The sequence below is a fragment of the Hyperoodon ampullatus genome, assembly GCF_949752795.1.
Source record: "Hyperoodon ampullatus genome assembly, chromosome: 9".
Classification (NCBI taxonomy): Eukaryota; Metazoa; Chordata; class Mammalia; order Artiodactyla; family Ziphiidae; genus Hyperoodon; species Hyperoodon ampullatus.
Window position 1 is genome coordinate 17,893,675 of NC_136922.1, and position 12,378 is coordinate 17,906,052.

Below are 12,378 nucleotides of genomic sequence, written 5' to 3' on the forward strand. Positions count from 1 at the left end.
GGGAGCAAATGAAAATGGGCGAGTTGTAAGGTATTGGGGCATATTAGAAAATTCCCCACAAAGCACTGCCACGTGTTTGACATGCTGAGATGATGATCCCAACTCCCCTGAAAGAGGAACAAAAATGAAAAACGCTCAACTTCACGGAAGCCTTCCTGACTTTATAATCACCCTGCCCTGCCACCTCGCAGGCACAACCTTCCTATGAAAGTTTTCCCTCCGTCAGGCCTTTGCAGGTCCCTCTGGCTCTGATACTAGCGCTGTCCTGCCCTCTGTAAGTGATGCTAGGGCCCAGGAAAGAAGAGAGGAACAAAGTGGAGGGGACAAAAAGGGGCACCATGTTTTAATGTCACCGTGCAGTATTGGCAATTGAGGCTGCATCTGGGGAAGAGGCTGGTGAGATGTTCGCGTTTGCCTTTCTTCCTCTCTCCACCCAGAACGCAGGCAAGAGCCTCTCATTACCGCCAGGTGAGCACCGACTCGTGTCAGTCTTCTCGGGAGCAGAAAGCCTCGCCTGCATCACAGTGTGTTCTGTAGCTGTCAGATGCCTTGCCTCCCTCTGAAGCCTTCTCCCAGGCTAAACACGCTGACATCCTGCCTAAAATAGAACCCTCAACCCTGCCACCTAAATGAAGCCAGCTTCCTTCCGTAGGCTTTCAACTGGGCCCAATCAGGTAGAGCAGGGCTTCCCAGGCCCAAGACACGAGGAAGCCAGAGGCAATGGGTCAGCTTCTGAGCTTTCCCAGGGCACCGGGGGCAAGAGGGGTTGTACATTTCATGGTGCAAGTGAGGAACGCAGAAGCAGCCAGCGTCACAGCAGGGCGGGGAGCCTGCGCCCCAGGCCTTCCCACCATTGCCTGTGGGGTCATAGGAATAGCCTTTGCGTCCTGGGATGCTTAATGCAAGACCAGTCATCAATAAAGTACTTACGTGCCCTGATCTATTGATGTGGACTCCTCCTGACCTTGCTGGCACGGGTGGGACACGCTCATGGTCAGTGCTGCTGGGGGACGGCGCAGGCTTGCTCAGTGAGGCTGCAGAGCTGCAGACCCCCGTGGGACCGCTGACCACTCTCACGTAATTACTTGACCTCTATCGGCAGCCATTGACAGCTGCCGTGGAGACTAGATATTCGCACAGCTCCTTCATTAGTGCCTTCCCACAGGGGCTTTTGTGGTAGAGACATGGCCTGCCAAGTGAGGAGGGGGCGTCTCTCCGTCCTGATCTTTGGCACTGAATCCTGTGGTCTCACAGGTCCTCTGCGGTGCCCGTTGTATCTGGAATCCAAGGGACAGCTGAGTCCAGAAACCATTCTTTCCAAAGACAGTTATTGAGAAACTGCGTTCAAAGCCCTGCTTGGGGTACTGTGGGCATAGAAAACGGCATCGTTTATAAACTTAGTCTACAAGCAGCTGATCATCTGGTGGGAAATTGCGAACGGGATGCAGGGCCTTTCCTAAGAGCAGGTGCCCTCCTGTGTCCTCCCTGTGGTAGGAGCCAGGTGACATTTAGAAAGTGAGCACACGGGGGGCCGGACCTGGACTCCAGCTCTGCCTGTTGCAGACTCCTCCCTGACCCTCCACTGTCTTATCAAGTAACAGGAGCAGGCCTAGGGCCCACAGGACTGAGCTGTTGTGAGAATGTGGAATGAATGGAAACCGTATCCACAAAAGCACTTCCTAAGGCAGTATTATGAATGTGGCGCGGTGGCCCCTAGGCCGAGGCACCACAGTTCACTCCTGGGAAGCGGCCCCGGAAGACGACCAGCAGAGGAGAGCTGCATAGCCGTCCTGTGGTACCTGGAGGGAAAGCGTCCAACCCGAGCTCCACAGCTTTCCCCAGGAGAGTCCATGACATGGGGAAACGGAGATCATATTTTCTTTTTTTACAGATCAGATTTTTGTTTTTCTCCCTAACCCACAGCAAGCTTACAGATTAGATTTGTCCGTTTCTGTGGACAGGGACAAACGTGGTCCACGAATGTGGTCAGTGTTTCCAGACCTTATAAATGCCACTGCTCGTGCTCCCTTTCTCCTTCACACGGTGATCGGATCCAGCTAGGCCTCTCCTGTGCCGCTCCACACCATCCCCTTACGGAAGACAGGGGCTATCAGATGCAAAGAACAGCCTTCCCCTACCTGCCGCAGAAGCCTTGGCCTGCTAACCTTTAGGGCCAGTTCAAAATACATCATTTAAAATGCACTTTTAGGACTTCCCTGGTGGCGCAGCGGTTAAGAATCTGCCTGCCAATGCAGGTGACACGGGTTTGATCCCTGGTCTGGGAAGGTCCCATAGGTCACAGAGCAGCTAAGCCTGTGCTCCACAACTACTGAGCCTGTGCTCTAGAGCCCACAAGCCACAACTACTGAAGTCCGCGCACCTAGAGCCTGTGTTCCGCAACAAGAGAAACCACTGCAATGGGAAGCCCACACACCACAACGAAGAGTAGCCCCCGCTCGCCGCAACTAGAGAAAGCCTGCATGCAGCAATGAAGACCCAACACAGCCCAAAATTAATTAATTAATTAATTAATGTAATTAAATCTATTTTTAAAACTAAATAAAAAATAAAATGCACTTTAAAAAAATTTTCAGCCCTCGGTAGTCATTTCACCTCTATTTTGAGTTTCAAATATTGGTTTATGACCCCAGTTCTCTCCAGCCTTCCGGAAGCTTAGGCTCCTTGACAATGCTGTAGAGGAGGTGGCAGGGCTGGAAGTGGACTCCTGTGTCCCTGACTCCAGGACCCAGACTCTCAACCACTGTGAGCACCAGGGTGCTGCTGGGGCACCCTCGTCCCGCTGGGGTGTCAGGGAGCTGGCCCCCGACCTTGAGAGAGGAGCAGGATGTCGGGGAAGGGAAGGAGGGGTGGAAGCAGCAGAGGAGACCCAAGCGGAGGAGAGGATGGAAGGGAGCGCGCTGTGTGTGAGGGGCCCTGTGGGGAAGGGGCGCGGCGCCCCAGCCAGACGAGGGCCTGCAGTGCGTGAGGAGTCTACCCTCCATCTGCTTCTGAGACAGGGCAGGTATCTGTGCTACCCTGGCACAGTTCACATGCTTCTGCCCTCACTGATGCTTGATTTTATTTTTTTTTTAATTTTTATTTTATATTGGAGTAAAGTTGATTTACAGTGTTGTGCTAGATTCAAGTGTACAACAAAGTGACTCATATACATATACATGTATCTCTTCTTTTTCAGATTCTTTTCCCAGATAGGTTATTACACAATGTTGAGTAGAGCTCCCTGTGGTGTACAGTAGGTCCTTGTTGATTATTTTATATATAGTAGTGTGTATCTGTTCATCCGTGATTTTATTTTTGTATAAGATATTTTCCCCTTCCCTCCACGCACTCGGTCCATGTGTGTTTCTCCTTCGGATGCTCATTCTCTGCCACTTGCTTCCACACCCGCATCTCCAATCTGTTCAAGGATTATGAATCGGCTCTCGGGGAGCCTCTGATAGCGGCAGGGCATGAGTGGTCTTCAGGTGCATGTGCGGACCCCGAACAGAGCCCGGAACCTCACCTGTGGGCCTGTCTCTTGCAGATTATTGGGACCATTCCTCTGATGCCAAATCCGGGGCCATCAGGCCAAGCAGGGAGCGGCACTCAGGGCGTTCAGGTGCAGCCGATCACGCCGCAGCTCCTGACCAACGCCCAGGGCCAGATCATCGCCACGGTCATCGGGAACCAGATTCTGCCAGTGATCAACACGCAGGGCATCACGCTCTCCCCCATCAAGCCCGGGCAGCAGGTAAGGCTCCATGTCCAGGCAGCCGTGGCTACCTGGGCACCTCTCCTGACCGCCCTGCTTCTGTTTCTTTTCAACGAAAAGTCATTTTTATTTTATTTTTTTTTTTTTTATTTTTTTGTGGTACGCGGGCCTCTCACTGTTGTGGCCTCTCCCGTTGCGGAGCACAGGCTCCGGATGCGCAAGGCTCAGCGGCCATGGCTCACGGACCCAGCCACTCCGCGGCATGTGGGATCTTCCCAGACCGGGACACGAACCCGTGTCCCCTGCATCGGCAGGCGGACCCCCAACCACTGCGCCACCAGGGAAGCCCGAAAAGTCATTTTTAAATTAGAAAATATTTAATCCCACTAATCCTAACATATCAATACTTATAAAAAAAAGCAAGTAGCTTTATTCTTCATTATTAGTGAATATGGGTGATAACTATTAAATAGCTGCTAATCTACAAATACGAATATATTCAATTATAACAGAGACAATGGCCTGAAATTCAGTAGATATGTGTTCTTATTTATCTCTGCTTAGCTAATACTTAACTTTCAATTTTAAAAGTGGTCAAGAAGAAACCAAGACCACTTATGTCTTAGCTGTAAACGGAAAAATAAAAAAGTATTAAACACCAACCGATCCCAACCTGATGCTTCTGAGAACGCTGCCTACACATTAGGGAGTGGGGGCTTCCCTGGTGGTGCAGTGGTTGAGAATCTGCCTGCCAATACAGGGGACACGGGTTCGAGCCCTGGTCCGGGAAGATCCCACATGCTGCGGAGCAACTAAGTCCGTGTGCCACAACTACTGAGCCTGTGCTCTAGAGCCCGCAGGCCACAACTGCTGAGCCTACGTGCCACAGCTACTGAAGCCTAGAGCCAGTGCTCCGGAACAAGAGAAGCCACCGCAATGAGAAGCCCGCGCACTGCAACGAAGAGTAGCCCCCGCTCGCTGCAACTAGAGAAAGCCCGCGCGCAGCAGTGAAGGCCCAACGCAGCCCAAAATAAATAAATTAATTAATTTAAAAAAAAAGATAAAGTAATTATCTTAAAAAAAAAATTAGGGAATGAAAAATAGGAAGTTCCAACTGGTAGAATTTCATTAAAACCATGACAGTCCAGTTCATTTTTTCCATTCAAATATCAATCAAGCACTTTCCTGTAGGTTATACTAGAGGCTGGGTACACAGCTCTGAAGAAGACAGACATGGTCCCTGACCTCATGGAACTTCTGATTAATTCAACAAACCCTTTTTGATAACCCACTCTACAGCAGGCCCCTGCTTAATAAGAAACAGGGGTAAAAGAGTGACGCTTTCTGGTCTTAAGGAGCTTGTAGTCTTGTAGAGGACATAGGTACATGAGCACAGTCCCACTGTGCAATAAAACAATGTCCTGGGACCTCCCTGGCGGTCCAGTGGTTAGGACTCCGTGCTTCCACTGCAGGGGGCCCGGGTTCGATCCCTGGTAAGGGAACTAAGATCCCATAAGCCATGCATCATGGCCATAAATAAGTAAATAAATAAGCAAACAAGCAAATAAATAAATGAACCAGAATGTCCTGTAACAGGACAGATGCGCACAGAGTTTAGTATCATCACAGAAATGGGAGTGACTGACTTTGTCCAGAGAGTTTTGAGTCCTCACAGAGAAAAGCGTTTGGAACTGAGTCTTGATGGATGCGTAGGAGTCAACCAGGTAAATGATGGGTCAACAACACTCCAGGCAGTGGGACCAGCAGGCACAGAAGCAGGGAAACATGAAGGAGGACGGAGTGTTGAGAAACAGAAGGAAGGTTCCTGTGATTGGAACATAGAGGGAGTCTGAGGACACTCATGGAAGGGGCTTCATATTCAAACTGAAAAGGATGGGCTTTGTCCCTGTGTGTTCTTGAACACATTACACATCATCTTTGTGCCTTGGTTTTCTCATCTGTAAAATGGGGATATGCCAGCACCTACCTCACACAGCAGTTGGGAGGCCTCTCTTACTCCTGCTGGTTCTCGCTCTGAATCTAATCCACTGCCTGGGAAGCCAAGGTCCCCACCGCCCTCTTGTTCCTCAGCTTCCTCGCAGGCAGTGGGACGGGCCCTGACGAATGTATCATGTGGACTTCCACCCCCACCCCTTGCCCCCGTCTCTCAGCTATTTTCTTTCTTTTACTATTTACAAGATTCCATTGTATTCTCTACCTTCTAAATAGTTCCCCCAAGGGACTTCCCTGGCGGTCCAGTGGTTAAGACTCTGCACTCCCAATGCAGGGGGTGCAGGTTCGATCCCCAGTTGGGGAACTAAGATCCCGCATGGCGCATGGTCAATAAATAAATAGTTCCCCCAAATAAGGCAAGATTCTCCATGTTTCACTGCCTTTTTAATCCCTAGTTCCATCTGTTCAAACTTATGTTCAAAATTATCTCTGGGGGCGGAAATAAGAAGATCAACCTCTTTTCGTACAATCTGCTAAAAACTATTTTCTGTCAGCAAAACCAAGTTGTAAATTGCCAAGAAGATGAGGATTATTTAGATATCCACAACATTTAATACAAAGTAGCCCTCACTCTCACCTTGAACTTCTAAGGAGGGTGTGTGGGTGATAGACCATTGCTGTTACATAAGATGACAGCTCTAGATTTGGGGTAGTACAGTTTCGATCCAGAAGGACCTAACCAAGAAACGGCAAGAGGCGGGTGTGGTGTCACTCCTCAAATCATCGCCCACAATCAACATCATGAATCCATTTCCACAGTCTCTCCTGTGAGCACAGATGCACCTCAGAAGCTTCCTCACAGCACCTGTTGGCCCCTGGAACGAAACCTCATTACCACGGTGGGAACATCTCATCCTCTGCAGGTCTAATCTCCACCATCGTCCTTGTCACTGTAGAATCAGAGATCTAGCAACTGGGAAGAAACAGCCAGCCTCTGGGGATGTGCCTTGCACCTCCAACTCGTGTCACTTACAACCAGCCTCCCAGAGAGCAAGACTCAACTTGTGCGTATAGAAGCGTGCATCTCTCATATATGTATATGCTGAGAGGAAACGTGTGCACGGCTGAAAAGAGTGACATGCAGACCTTCCTGAATCCTCAAGTCGCGGCAGAGACCCATGGGCCCATCCCGTTGTTCAAGGCATGTGCCAGTGGTCTGTCCAAGTACCAGAAAGATCAAGGGAACCGTTGATGAAGCTGGTGAGAAATATCAGGAAAATTGCAGCAAGTAGATGAATGACTATTAATGTTTCTTGGCATCAGCTCTGATTGAAACACCTTGGAATGTGTAGTAAAGTTAACAATTTGGGTGAATCGACAGGAAATGCTCAAGTCTGAATCCCAGATATAAAAGTGGGGATTCTGAGGAGAGTGGATCATAAAATGCCCAGAGTCCAAAAGTAAAAAGGTCACAACTGGAGGTATAAGGATAGTGGTCTTCAATTTTTTTCTTTAAATATTACCCTTTACATTGAAGAAATATAATATGGACAACCACTAAAAAATAAAGGATTTTTATCGTACAGTAGAGAAGTTTCTCAGTTTATTTTTTTTCATGTGATTTATGACAAATGCTTGATCTCACAAGAGCATAGTTCTGACAGTAAAATATGTCATAAATTACAGGAGCAGAGAGTTCCCTAACTCACACTCAGAGGTCCAGTTTTATAGAGTGAAGTACAGAGCTCTTGGGCCAGACGACACGGGGTGATTTGTTTTAATTTAATAAAAGTAATTACGTCTTTAATTTTCACACCTGCCTGCCACGAATTAGAAGAGCCTGAATAAAATCTGAGTGAAGAGTCATCCAGCCTGGATGATGATTTATTCCAGTGATGAAAGATTGAGAACCTGCAACGTTATCATCTGAAATACAAACAGTATTTTTTTTTTAAATATATACCAGGATCTGATAGCCCTAGATATCACATCAGAGATCCTTGGTGAGCAATGCAAGAAAATAAGAGTGAGAAAAGGACTAGATAAAAATGAGAGACAGAGAGCGGGAGGGGAGTATCTTTCTGTGCACGAAACAAATTACTTAATACAAAATAGTTGGCGAGAGCTCAAAAGTAACCTTCTGTTCCCTCCATGGGATTCTGCAGCTTCAAAAGCCAGAGTCACCCAGGTGCCCAGGCTTTGCTCTTACTATCCTGTGACTGTGAATTAATGAATTCTTCATGAGCAGCACAGACATCATTTTGTGTATATTTATTCTTCCTCTGACTAAATCCCAACAAAAGTTAATGGGAGGGGGTTTTTTAGTGTCATTAAGGAAATAGAGACATTTGAAAGGGAAAATGTTCTAATTTGTAAAATCAAAGCATTGAAATTTTTCAAAAATTAAATACTATAGCTGTAATACTGGGAGACTACCACCCATGAAGGCACTCAATTGTTCTTCAAAATGTAATCTTGGTGCCAATAGGAAGACAAAGGAAAGTGGTTTATTTAACTTAGCTCTCTAAAATGCCATATGATTATCCAAATCCATCCATTTTTTTCAAGTAAAAAAAATGCACTCACCTCCCTGTTTTTCCCCAGCCCTTACCTGAATCAGTAGTCCCCAGTTTTTTCTTGGAGCCACCCAGAATGAGACACACATGAGGCATTTCCACCCACAAGGGATCTAAAATAGCGTAGGGGTTTCCTGGACGGATGAAATGTGTGTCAGTGACCCCAGTACAAAAGAGATCTTTGACCTTCCAGCCACATATCTGGGCATCTCACCTCTGTGGTCTCCCCTTATCACTCCGGCTAAGCTCAGCTGACGGGGCAGGCTCCCTGCACACCCTGTGCCCCTGGCCTGGAATGCCTCTCCCACCTCCTCTGTCTGGGAAGCTCCCGCCACTGTCCCTCTGCCCGGGATCCCTCCTTCGTGAAGCTTGCCTGTATCATTCCCTCACCTCTGACTTCCCCTTGCTCCATTCACTGTCATCAACCTGTACTGTCACTATGAGTCTGCACCTGAAAGGAGGATGAGACCAGACTGATTCAGCCTTGCTCAGGACCCCGCCCACGCTGGGTGCTCCATCCATCATGTTCAAATATAATTGTTGCCAAACTATAGTGTTTCCTTGTCCGGGACACTGGATCCCAGAGCCATGCTCCCAGAAGAGCCCAGCCCAGGCCCTTCTGTGACTTTACAATTCTGTGTCTTCTGCATTTTCCAGTATATTCCAAATGAGCACCTGCCGGCAGCCTGGGGAGACCTTCCACACAGCGCTGTCTTCTCTAGTTCTCTTTTCTCTCTGTCGACCCCTTCCTCTGCACTAAGATCTGACTCCTGTCCCATCCCTGTCCCTGCTGAGCCCTGGTTGTGTGTCCCAAGCTTGCGTGATGACTGCCTTGGCCTTTGCTGCCTGTGTCTGGGCATCGGTCCTGAATGCTGCTCAGGTTCTGATTCTCCTCACTTCCTCACATCCTCATGGTGGCTGGAGGAGTGACACTGCTCTCAGTTCTCTTTCCTGAGACCATTAGAGCTTCTGCCATACCTACTCCCCTGCAGGCAGGAGGGGCCTGTGATGGAGCCTTACCCCTGGGGCTCTGCTTCCTGCTTATAGCCTCAAGAGATGCTTCAGAGCCATGGAACTGAGCCAGAGGAAACCCAGTAGGTCTCCTAAACTCTGCCAGAAGGATAACTCCCTCCATACTTTTCTAAACTTCCTGCAGAGATAACTAAAATCTCCCTTGGGTATCATGTCTAGGAAATTTTTGATAACTGAAATCTCTAGATTTAAATGTCTAGAACGTGATACCCAAGGGAGATTGTAGTTATCAAAATCTTTCAAAATTTTAGTCCTCAAAATTTTTTCAAGTTAGATTGTCCTGAGGTCAACCCTGAATCTTTCAGCAAATGTCACACCTGTGCAGTTGTCCTGTCCACGGTAGAATGAACTCAACAACACTCAGGTATTCTTTATGCCCTCCTAATTATTAAAGAAAGGTTCTTATTAAACTCGGGCTCTGGCTTCTCTTGTCTAGACATAGTAAGTCTACTTTCTTTACCTTTTTTCTAGGAGAAGCTCCTTCCAAAACCTTGGGTGGTCCCTCAACCAGCAATATTATCTTCACCTGGGAACTTGTTAAAAATGCAAATTCTTGAGGTCCACCCTGGACCTACTGCACCAGACACTGTGGGGATGGGGCCCAGGGCTCTGTATCTTAACAGCCCTCGAGGTGATTCTGAAAGCCCTGAATCTTGAGAACCACTGATTTCATTTCTCTGCCAGCTATTATAAGGGACCCAGTACACAGAAAAATGCCAACCATTGCAGAGAAGGAGGGAGAATCATGATGTCATGCTGCACACTCTGGCTTCTTCTGCTAGAGCCCTCGGGGTTATACTCATTTTCTCCATAGCACCACAATGGGGCTTTAGCCGGGGGTTCGTTATGCCTCCCTGAGATATTTATAAAAGCCCAGGTCTCCACTTTGCCTCTGCATGTTTGGACAGTTTCTCCTCCCTCCCCCCTCCAATGAATTTCTCTATATTTAATCCCATTTGAATTTTACTGTTTACGTGGATTGACTTTTCCATCTCCTCTATCACATTCTGGTTCTGCATTTTATCCCATTTTCCACCCCCACTTGTTTTTATGTCAATCGTGCATTTAATTAGAAGATACTTTATTCCAGAAGCTAAAATATTATTAAGGATATAGTGTGTTACACATAGAAGATATATGAGAAGCAGTGGCACAGAAGTTCAAGAAGGACTTCAAAGTGGGCCTGTATCTATTTTTGTTGAATATGTTAAAGATTTCCGGCAGTGCCAACTAACACAAACAAACCATCGCAGGCAGCCTGTGAGAGGCAGTAGGAAGTATAAAGCTTTTCAGACTCAATCCTGTTCCTCCCTGTCGCTCATTCACTGTGTGGGATGGACCTCGTCCTCTCCTTCCTTCTCTGGATAAAGCAGAGCCCCAGGCTAACATGAACCGCCCCTTCACTTTCCTCTTTTGTGGACTTTCCATGCTCTCAGCCTGTATTAATCTGCTAGAAATGCCATAACCATAAAATCTTGATTTTTGACAATTAAGAACCTTTCAGAATTTTTATTGGTTGTTCTGAAGTGTCTGGTTGAACTCTGGAGAGTAAGCAGGACCCCAGTGTCCTAAAAAAATGCTTATTTTCTTTGGAAGAAATACATCTTTCTTAGATTCATCTCTCTAACTATGTAGACATAGAACTAACTCCTAAAAGAACTATTTTACTTTCTTCTAGAATTCCTTCTCCTGCGTAGCTTAATGCATAAGCCATAGCTTGCTTTAGTGACTCCTAAATGAAATTGCAGCCTAGTAATTTTTTCTTTACGGAGTTGTGTCTGAGGAAGAAAAATTTAAATTGATTATGGTCTTTTCCAGTTCCTTGATGGTACTTTGCCACACCCAGGGCCAGTTTTTATATTGATGAAATGGTAAAACCGAAGACTGGCTCATGATTCAGTAACTCCAAACTGTACAAAGCTTTTGTCAAGTAACAATATTTAGAAGGACAACTCAATAGGTTAGAGGGGGTAGGCTGACATGCAAATATCCATCACAATTTATTAAGCAAATTAAAAATAGATTTAATCTCCAGTGTGTGTTCCTACAGAATAAAATTTACTGGATTCAGTTGTTGATTATGTGCTCAGCAGACTGGCTAATTACTTTAGGCAGATGCTTGATGCATATTAATTTGGGTTCCGTGTCAATGACAACTGTCTTCAGTTCACAGCCTTTGCACAGTGGAGTAATAATAAGGCTGTTCACTTGAGGTGTAGCCGCAGACAATTCTGGAGCGGGACAGCCTGGCATCCTGGAAAGAGCCCTGAACTGTGGGGCGGGAGCCTGGATCCTCATGTTCAGCAGACTCGTGGCCTAGGGACAACCATTGACTTCCCCGTAATCACGCCAAGTGTCTCTGCCACATAGAGCTACCACGTGAATGAGAGAAGCAAAAGCATCACCATGGGGAACCAGAGGGGAAATAGCTCCTGAAGCACATTTCCAAAGTAGCACTTGACTAACAGCTGTTTGAAAGTAAGATGTTAATTGATGGTTAAAAACACTTTAGGGAATTAGAAGGACTGACAGTCCCAGGTGTTGGTGCCGATGTGGAGCAACTGGAATTCTCATACATTGCTGGTGAGACTGTCAAAGGCTACCACCACTTTGGACATCAGCTTGGTAGTTTCTTTAAAAGGTAAATGTGCATTTATGGTATGACCCAGTCATTTCCACAATTCCACTCCTAAGTATTTACATATAAGAAATGAAAACACAAGGTACACACAGAGACTTGTACATCAATGTTTATCACAGTTCTCTTCATAACAGCACCAAACTGGAAATAACCCAAATGTCCATCAACAGATGAATGAATAAACAATCTGTGGCATAGGTATACATACAGGTATACACTATATATAGTATTCAGCAATAAAAAGGAATGAGCTCCTGATATATGCAACAAAACGGGTGAATCTCAAAAATGGTATCTGAGCAAAAGAATCCAGATGTAAAAAGAGGACATGCCATACAATTCCATTTTTAGAACCATGCCAAATGAGTCCATTATGGCAGAAAGCCAGGAGGTGAGGGAAAATTGATCGCAAAGGGGCTTAGGGAATTTCATAGAATGATAGGAAGGTTCTGTATCTTGATTAT

The 12,378-nt window shown here is 46.6% G+C and overlaps 1 protein-coding gene across 2 annotated transcripts in view; it reads left to right on the plus strand.

The window, feature by feature from the left end:
- The window catches only part of POU6F2 (POU class 6 homeobox 2), a gene marked incomplete at both ends in the record, with an annotated part of 471,443 nt that overhangs the window by 443,901 nt on the left and 15,164 nt on the right, over positions 1-12,378 (plus strand). For both annotated transcript variants that reach the window (XM_079711059.1, XM_079711060.1), the window contains one exon: positions 3,545-3,751. In XM_079711059.1, the coding sequence (XP_079567185.1) occupies positions 3,545-3,751 (207 nt within the window). The remainder of the gene's footprint in view (positions 1-3,544; positions 3,752-12,378) is intronic.